The sequence below is a fragment of the Sciurus vulgaris genome (assembly GCF_902686455.1).
Source record: "Sciurus vulgaris genome assembly, chromosome: 7".
Lineage (NCBI taxonomy): Eukaryota > Metazoa > Chordata > Mammalia > Rodentia > Sciuridae > Sciurus > Sciurus vulgaris.
Genome location: NC_136467.1, coordinates 118,559,127 through 118,580,544, shown reverse-complemented (window position 1 = coordinate 118,580,544; position 21,418 = coordinate 118,559,127). Strand labels below are relative to the sequence as shown.

The 21,418-nt window shown below is 41.7% G+C and overlaps 1 protein-coding gene across 1 annotated transcript in view; it reads left to right on the top strand.

Annotated features, from left to right (window-relative positions):
• DNAH8 (dynein axonemal heavy chain 8) overlaps nucleotides 1–21,418 on the top strand; it is a gene marked incomplete at its 3' end in the record, with an annotated part of 249,573 nt that overhangs the window by 222,107 nt on the left and 6,048 nt on the right. Inside the window, exons 85-87 of the mRNA XM_079148326.1 lie at nucleotides 7,592–7,748; nucleotides 12,808–12,960; nucleotides 13,042–13,231. Of these exons, the coding sequence (XP_079004452.1) occupies nucleotides 7,592–7,748; nucleotides 12,808–12,960; nucleotides 13,042–13,231 (500 nt within the window). The remainder of the gene's footprint in view (nucleotides 1–7,591; nucleotides 7,749–12,807; nucleotides 12,961–13,041; nucleotides 13,232–21,418) is intronic.

Genomic DNA, 21,418 nt, shown 5'->3' with positions numbered 1-21,418 from the left:
ACATATTTATGCAATACACCCTGGTACGCTCTAGAATCAGGGCATATATGCGTTACCCCAGGAATGCAGGTGAAAGCAGTAAATTCCAACTTAAGGATCAAGGAAAGCTAGTGACAGGCCACATTCCTTTAAGAATGTGCAGGAGTTATCAGGTGAGAGATGGGCTGGGCAGGAGGTGGCTGCAGCACCAGGGCAGGAAGGAGTAGTCAAGGAGGGGGACCCGATGGGCAATCAGGACCGCGGCACAGATCAGGACAGGGAGACGAAGAGACAGGCAAGGAGGGGCACGGAGCTGCAAGAGCTTGAGGACTGTGTGGGGACCAAGTCCATCTTGCCCAGAGCACAGGGGAAGGGGGCGGTGCTTCCAGAGGGAGTAAGTGACAAATGCAGACAGTGGCTTCTGGAGGTGTTGGGTGTTGTGGTCAGGGGTTTGGGACAGTTCTGAGGACAGTGGGGTTGAGGATGGAGGTGCAGGCTGGAAATGATTTGGAAATGGGACCTGGGAACCAAGAAGGCCTAGGGAGTGACATCAAGGAGGAGGCCATCTCTGAGGACTCTGGGCAACTTGGGCACAGACATCGATTCATTAAAGAAGATGGGAGAAGGAACAGTTCAGGCAAGAGGTAAAAGGATGTGTTTAATGTAAGAAATGGAGCCCTCGGGGAGGCCCAGAAAACGCGGACACAGGAGTTCCTCATAAAATCAGAGGCTCTTAGCAGCCTCGCCTGGTATTAAGAGGCTCCCTATAAGATCTCCACAATGTGAGACCTCCATCTTCTCTGAGTCATTCATCTATATCATTTGTCCTTAATCTATTTAAAGCTGAAGGGAGATAATGGAGTAATATTAATCACATACAAATTTTAAATTTCTGAAAAATATGTGCAATACTGTGTATGTGGATTCCTGACTTTTAGTATCTCCATTTTGTTGTCTCACCAGCTATTTTCATGGAACTTTCCCCTTCAGAGTTATTTGTGTTTTTGTTATACTTTATATCACTTTTAAAAACTGAGATTATGTCAAGAGAAATTATTACACGTCAAGTGAAAAATTTTAAGAGCTATTGGAATTATGTCAAATTCAGGATTGGATTATAGATGTCTTTAGTGCCATTTTACTAAAACGTTTTGTTCTCTAATCATATATTCAACTGTGTGCGTTTGATGTATTAATCTTTAAGTCTTTAAAATAAGGGTTTTGAAGATATTCTAAAACTCCAATATCATGCCGGGCACTATGGCACATACCTGTGATCCCAGTAACTTGGGAGTCTGAGGCAGGAGAATTGGAAGTTTGAGGCCAAACTCAGGAACTTAGTGAGACCCTGTTTCAAAATTTAAAAAAAAAAAAAAAAAAAAAAAAAAAAAATATATATATATATATATATATATATATTTGTGTATATAGTTGTGAAATTCATGTGTAGAGATAATATGGAGGTGATACCCTGACCCTGAATGGGGTCACAAACCCTTGATAGATAGGACACTAAGATTCTCATCATCACTGAATCTGACTGAAAGTTGAGTATGTCAAGCATGTTGCCATATGCACTTACCATGGCCACAACTTTTGGAAAGCGTGCAGTAGTCTGGATACACATGTCTGGGTCCAGTGTGGTATTCTACCTGCCAATCCAAAAAGTGCTCAAAATAGAAGCGTGTCCTCCATTCTTCACCCGCCTTCCTGAATGAATTCAAAGATCAATTGCATAAGTCTCTCTTTTTCCACAAAATGCAACTCTTTTCCAAGCAAAGAAGCTCAGAAAACTTTGCTGGTAGATCCTTGGGATTCAGCATTCCATGGCTGCAAGTGACATGGAAGGCTGTTTAATTTGCACCTTGGAATGACGAGGGGAAAGGGTGTGAGTCTCCCTCCCCACATGCTGTAGAGAGAAATGAGAATAGGGCCTTCTGGTGGGGTATAAAGAGCGGGGGTTTGGAAGAGGCATTTCAGAGGACTTAAAACATTCGCCATGGAATCTTCTCTGTCAAGTGTTTGATACTTAGGATGGGCTTTGCCTCTGGGAGTTTATTTTTTTCTCTTATTTTTCAAAATAAAAAATAGTTTTAATACTCCTATAAAAATCATACTTTCTTTTTGAGAGGAATAAAAATATCAAAAATATAAGGCAGAAACTGATAATTGCAGAAAAAACTCATCATACAAAAATTTCACTGTCAAAATACCCATCTGGATTTTTTTACTCTATCAGTATGCACAATATTATCAAGAAAAATTAGATCATACCATATCCAGTTTTTGCACCATGGTATTTTATTCTATAAACTCTCAGTGACACCTCACCTTATCACTGAGTGTAGAGCTACATTACCATTTTTATTGTCTGTATAGATTTTTATAGAACTTTAGCAGGATTTATTATTACAAATATCCTTATAAAGTTTTGTATGTACATCTTTATACAAATGTCTGATTATTTCTTTTAAAACTGATTTATTAAATATTAAGTAGCTATAAAAGAATATTTAAAATGCATAAAATACAAAGTATAATTATGAAACGTTGCCCTTTTTACATCACTATTGCTGTGTTATGCTTCTTCATTCTTTATTTTGGCCTTTTGCTAAATGAGCGTTTTTCCCATCCCATTTTTTTCCACTCTGCCATTTGGAAATTCTGTTTTCTGTTTCGGTTCTTTACCAGTTACCCTAGAAATCTCAATATCCATTCTTAACTAAACCTAAAATTAATATATTTAATCAAAAACTCTCTTAGTTAACTTTAACTCTGATATTTCCCCTCCCCTCGACATTTTAGTATTTTAATTTTTATCTTGTTTTACCTAACCCCACAATTAGGCCTAGATTTAATTATTTTATACTATAATGCTTGTTTAGATTTACCCATGCATAGACTCATTCTTTACCTTGAGCCTTTTATCAGAATCATCTTCCTGAATCATCTTTCTGAAGTATATTCTTTAGAATTTCCCTTCAGTGATGGCCCACAATGGTTAACTCTTATATTTTTTTCTGAAAATGCCTTATTTTTGACCTCATTTTTTGAAAAATAGGTTAAATGAGGTATAATCTGCCCACCTTGAATTCTCTCATTTTAGGTGAACTCATTTGTACACTGTGTGTCTGGATTCTTTGATTTGACATAATGTTTTTGAAGTTCACTCAGGTATCAGTATGTACTTCATTACCTTTTATTGCCAAATTATCATTATTATTATTCCAGTGTATGACTGGACCACATTTTGCTTGTCTGTTCACCAGTTGATGGACATTGGGGTGGTTTCCACCTAGGGGCTGTTATGAATAATGCTGTCATAAATACTCATGTACAAGTCTTTGTGTAGCCTTGTCTTTTCATTTCTTTTGAGTAGATAACTAGAAATGAAACTACTGAATTATACAACTAATCTGTTTTCAACATTTTAAGAAACTGTCAATCTGTTTTCCAAAGTGACTGCACCATTTTACAATACCCTCCAGAAATTATGAAGGTTTAAGTTTCTCTGTCTTTACCCATACTTGTTATTGTCTGTCTTTTGGTTATTACTATTCTTGTGTGATGTAGTGTCACATTGTGGTTTCAATTTGCCTTTTCTTAATAAATAAGGTCGAGTATCTTCTCATGCACTTAGTGGCCATTCATACAGATTTTTTCATGAAATGTCTATTTGAATCTTTTTTTCTTTTCCTCATTCATACCCCCAAAAGACAATTTTGCTTGGCACACAATTCTAGAGGTATAATTATTTTTTATTAGTACATAGACAGTGCTCTTTTATTTTCTTCTGGATTTTGTTGCTACTATTGAGAGATTGGCTACCAGTCTATTGTTGTTTCTTACTAGGTAATTGTTTCTTATTTCTGGTTCCTTTTAATATATTCTGTGTTGTTGGTGTGTTACAGTTTCACTGTGATGCTGTTTATATATATATTTCCATTTATTTATTTGTTTGCTTGTCCTACTTGATGTTCATGCATTCGTTCAGTTCTTTTTTTTGTCCTGGGGATTGAACTCAGCAGCACTTAACCACTGAGCCACATTCTCAGCACCCCACCCCCTGCCTTTTTTACAAACTTTATTTAGAGATAATGTCTCACTAAGTTGCTTAGGGCCCCACTAAGTTGTGGGGCTGACTTTGAACTCACGATTCTCCTGCCTCAGTCTCCCAGCCAATGGGATTATAGGCATGCACTATTGCACCCAGCCAGGTTCATTCAATTCTTAGTCATTATTTCATCACTTATTTTCTCTTTTTTGTTCTCCCTTGTCTATTTTCCTAAACATTGCTGAGATGTTGATTAGAGTTTATCATTTTAGGCTACATACCTTTCAACCTTTCTTTTATATTTCCCATTTGTTTTTTCCACTGTCACATTTTGTATAATATCATCAGATCTACTTTCCAGTTTTCTAATTCTCCCTTTGATTGTATCTGATCTGCTCTTTAATCCATTATTGGCTGTTAGGGTAAGCATAATAATGGACCCCTAAGTATGTCTACATCCTAATCTCCAGAACCTGTGAATGTGTTACTGTATGTAACTAAAGAGACTTTATAGATGTGATTAAGGTTGAGGACCTTAAGATAGGAATGTTATCCTGAATAATCTGGCAGGCCCAATCTAATCATAGAAGAGTGGTTCAGAGAGATGAAGTTGAAGGAGGAGATGTCAAAGAAGGAGACTTGACTTTCCAATGCTGGCTTTTTCCCGTCTGCCAGTTTGTAGGAGGAGGTTCCAAGGCAAGAAATATAGGTGGCCTCTAGGAACTGGGAAGGGTCCTTGACTAGTAGCTGGGAAGGAATTGTTGATCTCTGTCCTACAAGCATAGGGAAGTGAATTCTGCTGGTAGCCAAAATGAGCAAGGAAATGGATTTTTCCCTACAGCCTGCAAAAAGGAACCAAACCTCACCAACACCTTGATTTTAACCCAGTGAGAACTGTATTGTACTTGACCTACAGAACTGTAAGACAATAAATTTGTGTTGTCCTAAGCCGCTGATATTGTGTTCATTTGTTACAGCAGCAATAAAACATGAATACAGGTTTTAAATTCTAGTTGTTTTTTTAATTTCAGAAGTTCTGCTTGCTCTTTTTTCAAACATGGTATTCATGTTTATAGTTTCCTATTTAATACTAATATTTTATAACATGCACCTGAAATTTTACTAAGATCTTTGCAGGTCTGGTTCTGTTTTCTGTTATCACTACTGACTCATGCTCACAGTGCCTTGCTTCTTGATAAGGTGTTTTGTTGTTTGTTTTTCTTAACTTTTCACTATGAACTCATGCCAACTGGAAATTAATTATTGGATTCTTTGAGTCTGGAGTTGAAGGTATGTTGTTCCTGGAAAGATTTGTGTTTATGTTCATCAGGTACTTTCAATCCACTATCTAGAAATTCCTGAGACAAACTTAAAATAAATTCTTGGCTTGAGTTTTTTCAGATTACACAGGTAATATGAATGAGTGTTAATTTAATCACAAACCTGATGAATTAAGAATTTCAGGAAAGACATTTTACTCTACTTAGTGCCAAACTTAGTAGAACAAGTTGCCTACTTTCCATCCTGACAGCTGGATTATCTCTAGTTTACCCTGACATTGACAGTCCCAGATTTTTATAGGAATTTTCTCGTCTTTGGTATGAGAGCAATAGCTCCCTCTTATTGTACCATCTAAAAAGAGAATCAAGAATGCCAAGGTCACTTGATGCCTCCTGCAGTAAAATCTGGCTTATCTCTCTGGATTCATCTTCACTCGGTATTTTCTTTGGCCCTGAGGATTTCTTAGTGTCCTTATGGTTCAGTAATATTTTTTAAAAGGCATTTTTCATATCATATCTGTCATTTTTAGTTGTATTTTAAAAGGGTGGTTCATGGTGACAACTGCACTACAGTCTCAGAAATGGATTGTCTGATTCTTTATTTAGGATGAATTCTTACATGTGAATTGCTAAATTTAAAGGTATGCAAATAGAAGATTTTGCCACATATTATCACATTATAAAGGCTTCTTTTCTGTTCAGTAAAACAATGTACAAAACAAACCACTAATCTCATACATTTGCCGAATTCCTTCTAGATTGCCTGTAATATCTATGAAAGGAAATGTGATTGTGGTTTACATCTGGACAGGAGATAAAATTTACAGATGAAACAATAATTCCTCAAATCGAATTATGTGACATTTATAAGGCATGAAATAGGAATTCAAAAAAAGACAGAAAAGTTTAAATCTGGTCATATCATCCCGCCCTAGCTTGAGAAGTCTTCGGTGGTTGGCAGTTGCTTTTAGGGTGATGTTCAGAATCCCTGAAGTACCCCACATGGCCCTGCACGCTCTAACCCTGCCTCTTCTCCGCATTCATCTCTCCTGGCTCCCTGGCTCCAACCTCACTGGCTTGTCTCTGTTCTTGAATGCTCTGAAATCCTTCTCACCTCCAGCCCTGGCCTCCTAATCTAAATGTCCTTCTTGCCTCCCACCCCACCCCACTGCTTAGCCCACCTTCAGTTCTCAACTCACATGTGACTTTTTAAGAGAGACTTCAGCTGGACATGATGGCATGACTCAGAAGGATCACCAGTTCAAGGCCAGCCTAGGCAAATGAGTGAGACCCTGTCTCAAAATAAATAAAAAAAGGGCTGGGGATGTAGTTCAGTGGTAGAGCACCCTGGATTTAATCCCCAGTTCTGAGAGAGAGAGAGAGGCCTTTTGATCTGTGCATGGACATGCACACATGCACACATACACACACATAATAAACATGGGTGTCCAGATAACTAACCAGGCCAGCACCCCAGGGCTAGGGTCCTGCACCTCAGAGCATCTGGTCAACCTGAAAGAGCTTAAAGCATCCTACCTTTCCTCCACAGAACTTTTCATAGTGGCGTTATGTAACATCCTCTTCCTCTGCCATGTGGACTCTGCCTGGTTCACTGCTGTATCCTGGAACCTAGCTCAGGGCCTGGCAAACAGTAAACCTTCATTGACAAAATGGACTTTAAAGGTGGTGGCTGCATGTGAATATGTGGGGCAGATGGACACTGGTAGACCACCTTGGAAATCACAAAACAAGTGGGAACATGGAGAAACAAAACGACAAAAGACTGAAGAAATCCTAATAATCTATAATTCAGTGAGGAAATAGTATGTGTTGTTTTCATTGATCTAACCAATTAGGATAGACTCTTAGGACCCATCCCTGAGCAGAGGTTGGGGGAGAGAAAAAAGGAGATGTGTTTGTGGTCCATTCTGAGGCATTTGGGTTGGTGACAACCAAAACTGTCAGACACGGAATTGGTTTACCAGAGATGTGTGTGGAATCTCTCTGAAGAGGGAGAGATTGTCATTTCTGAGATGTTCTCGATGTCCCGTTAGGAGGCAGTAGAAAGGACCTCTAGTTTTTTTTCATAGTTAATGGTATAAAATGCCTGCCTTCCTCCCTCCCTCCCTCCCTCCCTCCCTCCCTCCCTCCCTTCCTTCCTTCTTTCCTTCCTCCTTCTCTCTGGTTTTGATTGAAGGGATCCTGTCAGTTCATCTTGGCTTGGTCATCTCTGAGACTGTGTCTCTGTTGCATTCTAAACAGTCCCTCTTTCTATCAGGTATCAGAGTAACACAGCTTCTGATGTTCTTGAAACAATCACCAACATTCAGCCCAAAGAGAGTGGAGGTGGAGTGGGAGAGACCCGGGAGGCCATCGTTTACCGACTGTCTGAAGACATGCTAAGCAAGCTGCCCCCTGACTACATTCCCCACGAGGTAAGCCCAGGTCTTCCCGCTGTGCACAGAGCACATCCCCTGGGGACCGTGCCTTCGGTCCCCCGCCTCTGCCCACTCCTTTTTCATCTTCAACTCCCTTTTTACCTTTTGGTCTTCTTTTCCTCACTCTTGCCCAGGCATCTTGCAAAGTCTGCTCTCCACTTGCCCTGAAACCTTTCTCTACTTCCTTTCTTCTCCACTTTTCCTTCCGGCTGCCCTTTCTGTACCCCTTCCCCTCTTTGGATTCCAGTCTTGGAATGCCAGACATCTAGACCCTCTAGTCGAGAGCCCCCTGCCAGTCTCTGGCCCAGGCCTGCACTGTCATCCTTTTAACCTGACCTTTGGTGGATGTCCATGCCCTGTATTTTTCATTCCCTGGAGCTCTTAGCCAGGGATAGGGAAGTGAGCCATTTAAACCGACTCAGTCCCCAGAATGGATGGCAGTAATTTTCTACTTCTTCAATCTCCCGTTAGGTTTTTTTTTAAAAAACTTAAATCAACTTCTCTTCACTTTTTTTATCTCAAGACCCCTTGACCAAATCATTGATGATCCTGAATAACTTTTGTTTCTAATATCTATTGATGTTTAAAGTTAGAAATTTATATTGAGAAATTTTAAAATATTGTTATTTTAAAAAACAGTAATAAACCCATTACATGTTAATATAAATAGCATTTTTAATATTTTTAAATGCATATTTTCCAAGACAAAACAATTCACTGAGAATGGTGGGACTGTTTTATCTCTTTGGTGGATCTCTTTAATGTCAGACTCCATAGAAAACAGCTGTGTTCTCAGAGTTACTTCTGTGTTCAGTGTATCATATGTCATGTGACCTTTGGTACACTTCACTGTATAGTCATAACAGAATAGAAGTAAGAATGCTGGGTGTGGTGGTGCACACCTTTGATCCCAGTGACTTGGGAGGTAGAGGCAGCAGCACTGCAAGTTCCAGGCCAGCCTCAGCCATTTAGTGAGACCCTAAGCAACTTAGTAAGACCCTGTCTCAAAATTTTAAAAAATTAAAAGGGCTGGGATGTGGCTTAGTGGCATAACAGCCCTGGGTTCAATTCCCAGTACCACAAAGACAAAAGAGTAGAAGAGTCAATTAACCTCTTAGTATTTCTGCAGGAAAAAAAACAAAAAACAAAATGATTAACTCTGTGAACCCACTCCACAAGAATCCTTAGGCCCTCAGGGATTCCAGACCACTCTTGGAGAACTGCTGACCTAAGGCAATTTTTATCTATGGCAAAATGTCTGGATATTCTGAAAATTCTGCCGGAAGGTCCTCAACTTGAACTTCTTCCTCATGCAAGAAGAAGGGCTATGTCCTCTGGCCCTCCAGGGCCCCCTCTCCTATCCTCAGCCTCCATCCCTCACCACTGATGGTGGTAGCTTTACCAGAGGCCTAAGTGGACTGAGTAAAGTTTTGCTCGTCAATTGCAAGGCCAGATTCTAACCTCTGCTGCAGGTGCCAACTGTGGTTCACGTGCCCACTGCCCTGTTTTCCCAAGTCTGGGGAAAATGCACCCAGATGCTGGGAGCCCCAAGGTTACCTGTCTGTGGGCTTCTGCTTATAGCTGGAACAGGGAGAGGCCATAGTTTGGGATGTGGGGTTCTTTTGGAGTACATCATGTAGCCCTCTTGCTGTCCTTTTTCTCCCAGAGTTGACCATGGAAATGTTGTATTTGGCTGGATAGAGAATAACAGTCTAGGCGTTTATTTGTGCATCTAACCGTCTAAGTCTGATTACCATGAAAACAGTAATTTATCTGTTGTCAACTATGTGGCCGATTACCTATGTAGTAAATTCTGTTGTCTATATTACTAAACTCTTTATCTAAATTGTGTCTAAATTGTTTGTTTATACTGGTCATCCTTGGAAATGCTTCTTTTACTTCCTTTTAAGACTACCTTAATAAGTTAATTCCTCTGAAGTCAAATCTTCCACATTAACCCAGTTATATACCAATGTGTGCTATTATACCTTAATCTGTGCTAAATAACAGTTTAAAGATCTTTAAGGCCAAAAAGCAGAGGTATCATGGATTTGGTATTCTTAAAGATGCTTAAAATGTTTTGACTATAGATGGAGATAGCCTGTTTACTTAATTGATCTTTAATTACTCCTGGAACTGATTGAATAGGGTTGAACAATTAGTGTGGGTATTATTTATAAGCATCCGGTTCTCATTCTAGAGTTTTCCAAGCACCACACTAAGCTCATAGAATGAGGTCATCATGGGGCTGTGGCTGGCATTTTTGAGCACTCATTATACACTGGGCCCTGGGTTAAGTACTTTATACACAATTATGTCACTTAGTCCTCAAGATAGTACCCACAGAAAACAAGCTAGGTGGTGGAGCAAGAATCTGAACTGAGCCTGGCGCAGAGGCACACACCTGTAATCACAGCAACTCGAGAGGCTGAGGAGAATCGCAAGTTTGAGGTCAGTTTCAGCAACTTAGGGAGACCCCAAGCATCTTAGTGAGACCCTGTCTCAAAATAATAATACTAGTAATAAAGACTAGGGTTGTAGCTCAGTGGTAAAGCACCCTTGAGTTCAATCCCCCGTACCAAAGTGTGATCAATTGAACTCAAACTGATTCTAGAATCAATGAGTGCCTCCAACAATTTTCTTGCCTCTTAAAACAATTTTCATTTCCACGGTGTGGATGGCCGCCAAGGCATTTGGTTAGGATATTGACATCAATAGTTTCACGTAGGAGTGGTTGTATAGTAAGGGAGAAAGTACTTTTCAGATGGATAAATGTGGGAAGGACATACTTTCAGCAGCTCATTGTGGGTGGTTTTCAGGAGACCAATGAGGCAGAATATCTGTCTTGAAAGGTTTTTTAAACTGGCATGGGAAAATGAGATAAACTGACTCTATACATCTACCACAGGGTTGGTATTGCCAAAGGAGGTTGTAAGCCCTGGTTATCATTTGAGCTGCCCAGTGGATTCCTGCATGGGAAGGAGTGTGTACTGAGGGGCATCTAATCTCTTCCTCTTCCAAGATCACTTACTTTGTAGAAGAGTTGTGTCCTTGAAAATGTGACAGTAGAGTGAAGTTTGTAGCTTCCTTGGTAAACATTAGCTCCATTATGTAGAAGAGACTACCTGGTCCCAGAAACAATGCAAATCCAACTTTAGACCACAATAGATCTTTAATTTTATTAATAAAAGGACAATCTTAGTCTGGAATAATAATCACACACAAAATTCAATCAGTACTAGAATCACATTTTCAGGGGTCTAAGTTTTTCCCAGGCATGTCTATCTTGAGCAAAATTCCTGTTTTATTTTTAGTTAAAAAGAAATTTTTTTTGAATGGGGTCTCACTAGGCTGCCCAGGCTGGCCTTGAACTCCTGGGCTCAAGTGCTTGTCCTTCCTCAGCCTTGTGAGTAGCTGGGATACAGGTATGTGCCACCTCACTAGGCAAGTTTTTCTTTTAGGCAGGACAAGGTGATCTGGGGCTGTTAGCATACTAAAGGGACCTGAGCTATTGATTTGATGCTGAGATCAATACCTGGGCTTAATTTCGCATTTGTAGGCAGTATTTCTATAATTTCCCTTTTCATTAAGAATTAATTCCCAGGGGCTGGGGTTGTGGCTCAGTGGTAGAGCACTCGCCTGGCATGTGTGAGGCACTGGGTTCAATTCTCAGCACCGCCTATAAATGAATAAAATAAAGGTCCATTGATAACTAAAAAAATATTTTAAAAAAATGAATTTCCAGAGTACTCATGATCAAAAAGGGATGTGTATGCTCTTCAGGCACCAAAGGTGGAAGGGAGACAAGAGTAAGGCTCTGGAGACTGCAAGAATGTAGGTTCTAGAACCAGGAACTCAGGAGACTCACGGTTGGCATGTGGGACTAGGTCCAGGGCCTCCACCAGCATGTTGGCCTGTGATTTTTGATCTTATTTGTTCTGCTTTTGTAAGTGGCTCTGTCCAGGCTATTTGGTTTTATATTACTGTTTCTTTCTAAGTTTGTGCTTTCCCCGGTCACCTTTCACTCTGTGTGATAACACAGAGGTGTTCGTTAGTACAAGAAACAGCCATGCCAGAGGCCTGTTTTGTACAATGGGGATGGTTCAGAAGACCCGAAGTCCCTCTGTCTCTAAGAAGGGGCGTGGTCGTTTCTGGCAGAATCTCCGGGTGGTTCCAGGCTTCCTGCTGGATTCTTTGGATTGGAACAGCATATTAAATTCTCTCCCCCTCTGTGTCTGTCCACAGGCTTCCTGTCCCGACATCTCTCAGACTGTGGCTAGCAGAAAGTTCAGACCCCTTTCTGCAAGCCTGCCAGTATTTGTAGCCACTCTTTTCTTGGCATACATCACTAAATTGAAATGTGAAAATACATTGGCTTATTTTCCAATAATCATTAGGTTTTATTGTTCCCACAACCAGAGGCTCTTGTTTTGATCTCTAAAAAATGGTCAGTAAATGATATACCCAAAGGAAAAAATGACAGGTGCATTGTAATGGCTCTCCCACAAAGTCAAACATGCTCATTGATTAGATTAGGAAAGGCTCTCTTTAGCTACCATAGCCAAGGCAACCATGATCTTAGGAAACTACAGCAAATCGTATTCATTGGTAACTGCTCTGTAAAGATCTGGGCTGTATTAACTTTTTGTGACATTTCTAATTACAGCTCTGCAAGCATAATGAAAAAAAATATTCCACTGTACTCTTATAAAGGTTAGATTGCAAAAGAATATTTAACTGACACTTAGTACTTAATCATTTGAAAGGGGGGGAAAGGTACACTCTTATTTCAGCTTTTTAAAAGTACATTTCCAATTATCAGCTAAGTACAATCAGTAGGAAATAAAAATCATTTTGTTTGAACCGTAGTTTCTGAAGCTCAGAAAATGGGCAACTTAATGGCAAGTTTGGTTCTGCAAGAGATATTTTAGAGTTTCTTTGGTCTGCTAGAGATACATCCAGAGGAGGAGAAAGAATCGAGAATGGAGAGGTCGCCGGAAGAGAAATGGTAGATGTTTTAAAAATCTCCTTTATTATATCGTATGCTTTGTTTTAGGTGAAAGCTCGTTTGATAAAGATGGGGCATCTTAATTCGATGAACATCTTTCTTCGACAAGAAATTGACAGAATGCAAAGAGTCATTTCGATCCTTCGCACTAGCCTGAGTGATCTGAAACTGGCCATCGAGGGGACGATCATCATGAGTGAGGTGAGCTGCCAGCAGCTCAGCAGTCACCTCCCTCTTTTGCTGCCATTTCTCACTCACGTATTTTAACCTCATCTTCCTCAGAATTTGAGAGACGCCCTGGACAACATGTATGATGCTCGTATACCTCAGCTCTGGAAAAGGGTGTCCTGGGATTCGTCCACACTGGGCTTCTGGTTTACTGAACTTTTGGAAAGAAACGCTCAGTTCTCCACTTGGATATTTGAAGGGAGACCTAATGTGTTTTGGATGACTGGTTTCTTTAATCCCCAAGGTATGTGCTCCTAGGAGAGGGGGCAGCACCTGGAACACGTGTATGTACATGTTGGATGGTGGCATTGCATGGCGGGTGCTGCATGTGTTCTTTCAAAGGTCGGAGAACACAAATAATCCTTCTCTACTTGCTTAACAGTTTGATCTGAAGTTGCTCTTATATTTATCCGATAATGTAGTGGCAAAAGCCTGTTTTCCACCACTTCAGCAAACCGTCATTTTGTTAGAGAAAGAGTTTTTAAAAATTATCTCAAACCTTAGTTTTGGGCTGTGGTCGTGGCTCAATGGTAGAGCACTTGCCTAGCCACGCATGAGGCATTGGGTTCAACCCCTGGCACACTTAAAAAAAAAAAAAACTAAATAAAGAAAATAAAGATATTGTATCCATCTGCAACTAAAAATATTTTTTGAAAACTTTAGTTTTAAATGCTTGTGGAAAATTTTAAAAATGAAGCACCAGAAGATGCAAAAAATTTTTCATTGAGGTCAGAAAATTAGACCCATTTCCAAAACGATCATGTGGCAAAAGTATTAAATGAGCTTTGCAGGTCTTCCTCCCTCATAACCAAGACCTTTGGTCTTTTTGCCCTGAAAGAGTGTTTTGTAATCCTGCTTCATTTCTTCCTTCATTCTGAAAGTGTTTACTGAGAAAGTTAACCACTCCATGTCAGAGTTCATAAGGTTCAAAACACAATAACTTTATGTCTTACTACAATATGGGTAGTTTTACTTCAAGTGATTCTTGGCCAAAATGAAGAAATGTTGGATTTCTTATGATTCAGCACCTCATGGTGCCATTTGTAATACAATTTAAGAAACTGATTTAGAATGAATTGCTTCTACTCACAGAAATATGGTTGAATCTCATAAAATAAGGTTGAGTAAAGGCAGCCAAACAGAAAACACTACATCCTGTATGATTCAATTTATACAAAGGACAAGGGCAGGTGCAGATCTATGGTGTCAAAAGTCAGAATCTTGGGTATGCTGGGGTGCGGGTGGGGGCAGTGATTAGAAGAGGGCATAAGCAGGCTTCTGGGACCCAGGAATACTGTTTTCTGAGCTGGATGCTACTGGCTATGTTCCCTTGGTGAAAATACACTGAGCTGGAGGCTCATGATTTGTCTCCTCTATTTGAGTAAGTTATCACCAGATAAGTCCTGACTGGGGAGCCTGAAGAAATAGCATCTAATTTAATCAGGATTGTTTAACCACCTTCCATTTGCCAGCCCTGGTGCTGACTGCTTTCATCAGAGACAGATTCGAGACCTGATTCCTCCCCTAAAGAAGCCCATAATCTTATTGGTAAGGCAAATGCATCAGCAAACCTTAACGCAATGTGATGTGTGCCCCACCGGTGTGAGAACTGAGGGCCACGGCGGTAGAAAGGACAGAGATTAACTTTGCCCCGGCAGGGCTTGAGAATGGCTTGGCACAGGAAACAGTGAGTAGGGTTTGCAGGGTGTGGATGCAAGAAAGCACATCGCAGGCAAAGGCCTGAGCAAAGACCAGGCATGTGCTGTGGAAAGGGACACCCAGCTCAGGACACAGGGGCACAGGCAGTGGGGTAGAAGCTGGAGAGTGAAGTCTTCCAGGGGAGTTCTGGCTATGTCATAAAGGCCATGGGAAGTCACCAAAGATCAGAAGATAATCCCAGGAATTGGTGGAGGGTAGACTAGAACATGGGGGCCCAGAGCAGTGAGACTCTTGCCAGGTCCTTGGAAGAACCTGGGATATTTACAAGGTGCAGACGGGGGAGTAGATTTGATGAAGTGATCAAATGGGGATTTTTGAGAAAGCAAAGTCCATGGCTTAGGCTGCAGGCAAAGTACAGGATAGGGAGCAAATGGAAGAGGGACCTTGGGTGGCAAGACCAGGAGGAGCACTGGATGTCGGAGAGTGCTGGGAGAACATCCAGGTGCTGGGTTGCGGGGTCAGACCTGGAGCTCAGAAGCGCATAAGGACCCCTGGTCTTAAAATCTGTGAGGTCATTGAGTGTATATTTGATATTCAGAAACCAGGGAACTGAGATGATTCATTCCTGGCTTTCCAGAAGCACAAATGACTAGGTCATGCCCTATATCATGTTTCTTCCAATAGTTATCTTGTTTTCTTTTTCACATGTAAACTTAAGATAGCAAAGCGTTAACCTCTAATTAACACTTAGAACTGATCTTTAACTGGACTTGATTTTTATGGGCTCGTCTCTCATTGTTAATATGTGTGAAGAAATGTTCAAACCAGAACAATATTGAAAGAAATGCAAATGTAGATGTACATTTCTGTTAACTTCTTACTTGCCTGCACCTGTTAGTAATATGAATCTTTTCTCTTTTCTTCACTTCTGTTTTCTCAAGTGGGACTTCTATTCTTCCTCTCCTGGCTCTCCATATTTGGAAAGCCCAGACTTATTCAAGTGAGCACCCTTCCCTCTACATATAAGCCTGCAGGCACCCTCACCCTTCTCTATGATTGCTCTCTGTTCATTTCATAAAAGTCTGGAAGTCAACTCTTCCTGCACACTAATCACCTCCCGCTTCCATTTCCTCCTCTTGACAAATTACTTTCTGTTCCACACCACTTGGCCAAATCCAGCAAGCTCATGCATGTTCACAGGCAGGGTGCACAAAGCCCTTTCCAGTTGGAAGCCTTGCTGACCTACGTGTGATAACCCTAGGCTTCTTGACATGAATGTGTCTCCTGAGCTTTGTATCTTCTACCCCCATTTCTTTCAATGAAATGATGTCCTTATTTAGTTCAAAACATTTTAGTTGATGGATTTAAAAAATAACCCCACACAAAGTAGGTGGGCTTCTCATGGAAACAGAAGGGAGACCAGTAGAATAGAAGAAGGGGACCCAAGGGAGGAATGAGGACAGAAAAAAGGGGATGTCCTGGGGAATTAAATCAAACAAATTATATTATGTGCATACATGAATATATAACAATGAATTCCGCTATTACGTATAATTATAATGCACCAATAATTTTTTTTAAAACCACACACAAGTAAGTAAAACACAATTAGGTTTGCAAAGAGACCACCAAGAGGCCAGTGTCATAACAAATGTATACAGTCAAACTCACCTGGACTGTAAAACACTTTCATGTTCCAATCTCCTATGACTTAATTTTACCATCCTGTAACAATATGGCATTTGTTGCTGTCTGCTGTGTGTTTCCCAAAGTGACTTTGAGACCCGCAAGGACAGGTGACATGCTTCGTTTGCTCCCACCCAGCCCCATCCTTGTCCAAGCTGGAGCCGCCCGCAGCACTGCTCCTTTGCCTTATGACTGGCCGATGTTTGTCATATTGAAGAGGCTGAGTCAGCCGCCATGCAGCTCGGCTGGTATTTTCAGCCCCCGCCACAATCATTTCTGTAGCAATTGATGAGCTCAACCGTGTGGCAATTAGATTTGATTAAAATGGTCAAGCTCTCTGCGTCTGTGACCCTGTAGTATTTGTTGAATGGCATAGCTTCTTCAGTGCACGGATTTTCCTCCCAACTGATTCCTCAGACCAAGAGAGCCTTTGCCCCTCCCTGGTCCCTCCAGCAGTGACAGTGCCCATGTTCACATCCCGTCTAAGATTGCCCCTCTTGGGTTGCAAAGGATTGCCGTGGTCTTTTTCCCCACAGGTATCCCTTCTGTAGGGCATTGATTTAGATACTGGTGCATGAGCTTGTGTGTGTGTGTGTGTGTGTGTGTGTGTGTGTGTGTGTGTGTGTGTGTGTGACAGAAAGCGAGAGCGAGAGCGGGAGCGCACTGTATGTGGGAATGTGTGTAAACCTAAGAAATATGAGTTGTAAAGAACCCGTCTTCAAACCAGAGCACTGACTGCCTTTTGAAACCTTCTAATTGATAGCCACACTTTACCGTTTGATGTCGGTGTGACTCACAGGTGCTGCTAATGACACAGAGGCGGAGGCTGAGCATGCCCCCCAAGCCTCACACCTCCATATTAGATTGAACCACGCGCTGTCATTGTTTTCCAAATGTCTAACTCAGTCTGGAGCGTGATGCCATTTAGATGCCAAACTGCGCTCGTTTTTTTCCTGTGCTTTTATCTCAGTGTCTTGACAAGCCATCCAGGCTTCTGTAGCAGATATCAGTAACAACTTATTATTCCCTAACATGAATCAAGATTTTCACTTAGAGGGGATTTTGCGGAAGCAAGGAGATGGGTAATTTTTGTCCTGTTATCTTGTGTTTCTGTAACAATCCCCGGCTGCCTCTCGCCTGTTTGTTTTCGGGCAGTGTCAGCAGCTAGCTGCAATTTCCAAATGCTTGTCTTGAGGATGGCTGTAAGAGCCCGTTGTTTGCTGAGGTGGAAGAGTGCACTGAGGGTTAATAGAACTCCAGGGTTGGAAGGGCTGGGGGACAACTTCTCATCCAGTAGCAATTCTAAGCGGGCCCCAGTGCTACTGTCTGCAGGGCCAGAGCTGCCTTATGTCTGAGGGAATCTGGGTGAATGGAATTTGAATAGTAGCAGCACTAACCTACCCTGTGCACAAATCCAGAACTATCGAAGGACTGGGACATGTTCAAAATGCCTCTGGGGAATAACATCCAGTTCTGCTTGTCCTTATGTGCGAGAGGCTTCTTAGTACTGGCCTGCATCACAACCTCATCTCTTATAAGTCTGCTCTTGCACATGGTTACCTTCCTCACCAGCCACCCTGTAATCCGCCCTTTGCCATCATATACTGAAACCACTTTCCGCAAGGCCCCCATACCTAATGACCTTCCTGACAACTGCATCCCCTTGGCTACAGGTAGGATGCTAATTCTGGAAATTCTTTCAAGTCTTGGCTTCCATCCATGCCCTTCTGTGGTTCTTTTCCCATTCCTTAGAGGGCCGCTTCTCAGCCCACTTTCTGGGCTTCATTCAGGCTAGTTCTGCCCTTGGACTTGGGCCCCTTGTCAATGAGCTCAACCATTCTCACATATGTAAACAATTCCTCTCTACCTGCCCAAAGACCCAGTGCAGAATTCTGATTCCTCATGTCCAGCTGCCAGTGTAGGATATCCCGTGCCCCCATGTGCCTCACCAGTGCCATGACCTGCCTGGTCATCTTCCTCCCAGCCCATCTTCACTGGGATTCTTCTGCCTTTCCCTTTATACCTTCTTCCAGCTCACACGTACTGTAGTGAATGAGTCCTCATGACCAAACAGCTGGGAAGAGGGAAACCAGGAGAGCAGAGGTCAGGGAAGACCAAGAGAAGGGAGGGTTCCAGAGATCAAGCCAGATGGACCCCAAATGGTCAGACAGATTTCTCAACAAGGAGACTGCTGGCAGGAGAAGTCCCAGTGGAGCAGATGGGGTGGTGGAGGGGTCAGGTGGCGTGGAGTGGGAGTGGACGGTATGGATAGTTCTCAGGAAACGTCTCTAGAGAGGAGAAGCAAGTTGGAGGATAGCTGTAAGAGGAGCGAGCTTGCTTGTTTTCTTTTCATGGTAAGTATAGGTATGTGAAGAGAGATATTTGGGCCCATTCATGATCCAGGTTTTGCTTGGCAAATGATGAAAGGGATGGAACTAGAGGAAACAGAAAAGGAAGTGAAGAAAGGGGGTGGAGGAGGGGCCAGATTGCATTGCTGGGTGGGACTGAAGAGACCTTGGTGTTGGCAGGGTACTCAGTGAAGGGGAGCAGATGACATGAGTAACGAGGGGAGTGTCTCGTGGCCAGAGGTCGCAGCAGAGTCTTGTAAGGGATGGAGGGAAGGTTGGGGAGGAGCAAGGTCTTTAGGGCTGAGCCAGCTTACAGCAAGGGCAAGATGGTAGGATGCTTTGTGAGTAGGCAGAATCATCATGGGGAAGTTCAGGAGCAGGGGAAGAAGTGGGATTCATGGGACAAGGGAAAAGGGCGTAAACCAGCACCCGGAGACAATCAATCAAGTGCAAGGAATTACATTGCAGAGTGTGAGACAGGTTAGCATAACAGGCCCCACCCTTGCCAGGAGAATCACTCCCAGCTCTTCCATTTGTGCTCAGGTTTTGCTGGAGCCAGCCATCTCCTGGATGAATGGCATTTCAGAGAATGTGTATTTGGGGGGTGGGGGGGCCCGGAAGGACTCCGCTCATGTTGCTGACAGCCCTGCTGATATTTACTGGGAGGCATTGCCCTCCCAGTTGTCAAGCTAGTTCTCCCAACCGATGTGGGTCAGTGGCTGCAGGGACTGTCTCACACACCTTTCCCCAGAACAGCGGTTCTCAGACCTGCTTCCCCAATAGGATCACCTGCAGTGCTTTTAATACATACTTAATGCTTGGGGCTCCAAACTAATTATATCTTAATCTCTGGGGATAAGGCCTCTAGAGTCTGTACAATCCATTTTCCTAAAAGCTCCCTTAGGGGCCGGGGTTGTAGCTCAGTGGTAGAGCGCTTGCCTAGCATGTAAAGCACTGGGTTCCATCCTCAGCACCATGTAAAAATAAATAAATAAATAATTAAATAAATAAATACATAAATAAATAAATGTGTCCATCTACAACTTTAAAAAAAGCTCCCTTAGTCATCCTAATGTGTGAAGGACCTTGAACTTAGACCTTTGCTACTGGCTATGTGGTCTACTCGCCCCAATGACAATGTCACAGAAACATAGCTCCTCGGGCCCCACCCTTGACCTACCTACTGCATCAGGACCTACATGCCCATCAGAGCCCCTCCCCAGATGGTTCTGTGAATAGTAAAGTCTGAAAATTAGCCCTGCCTTACAACAACCCTGATGCCTGGACACTACCTCCAGAGGTTCTGGTTTTGTTGACCTGGACCGTGATCGGGGAATCAGGAGGTTTTGTTTTTGTTTTTGTTTTTAATAGTTTTTAGTTGTCGATGGACCTTCATTTTATTTATTTATATGTGGTGCCGAGGATGGAACCCAGTGCCTCACACGTGCTAAGCAAGTGCTCTTCTACTGAGCTACTGCCCCAGTCCTGGGAATTGGGAGTTTTAAAAGCTCCCCTGGAGTTTCCAGTATTCAGCAGTTTCAGATATCTTCCTTAGAGCATCCAGCAAAGAATCAGAAGAGATGCCTAGTATATTCTTATTCAACTGGACTGATCAACCCCATCTTTGCTTAATGATTTCTGACCTTTTATTTAACTTAGCAATGAACTACGTTTGCTTCTCATTTGGGGGAAAAACTGCCTGTCATAAACTTGTGGCAGGAACATCATTTCTCCTCATCTTCAGAGATGCCTCTGGGAGGCTTGGTAACTGTTTAGACAGGAAATACTATACAACCTAAAGCCCATTACAGAAGGGCTGGTTCATTTATTACAGAAAGAAAAATATGTTGCCTATTTTTGGTATAGGTCCATGGCTACAGAACACCAACCACTTCTGATAAAGTTGAGGAGAACATCCTTTCTGATTAGCTATTTCTTTCATCTTTTCTAAGCCCTCGTATGAAATGATACTTAAAGTACTCCATGGCTTGCTTTAAGCCAACTGATTGCACAAGCCAAACAACAGTAGTTTGCTGAAATGCTGGATTACAACTGTTATAGGAATTCACATATAACAAGTATTACTTGAGACTTGAGTTTCCAAAGTATAATTCAAGCTAAAAAGTGATTTTTTTTTTAAAAAAAGAGAACAAGCTTGACAAGTGTTTTAAGAATTCATTATGCTTTATGAGTTTGAAGGGGAAGTTTTTTTAAGCATCTCATTTAGACCACATGTAACTCAGATGTTTAAATAGTCAAATTGCCCATTTTCATGTGGGTGGTTAAATATCATGAAAAGAAGAAGGTTATTACTGTTAAAGACTTTCCCCAACTTTTTGTTTCTTCCTTCAGACATATGAACCCATGAATCGCTTTCTCCCCACTTTAAGAATTACTCATACTAAATTTGTGCCAAAACAAAAGTACTGATTTCCAGACTCTTATAAAGAAAAGTGTATCAATAGGCTTTTAAAATTATACAGGCTTCAGAAAGAACAAATTTGGAATCCATTAGATTTGACATCAGTCTCCAAGAAAGATGGACAGTTGTTTTATTAAATTAAACAATGAACACTTCAGTAGATGTACTACCCTTTGACTTCCTCAGGGTTGTATTCATTTCAAGAACCCTAAACAAAACTATCAAGTGTCTTCTCCATGTTCTCTTGAGTAGGATTGACCCATGGAATAGTTCCTTGCCTTCCACTCTTAGGTCTCAAAAATATTTATTTAACATT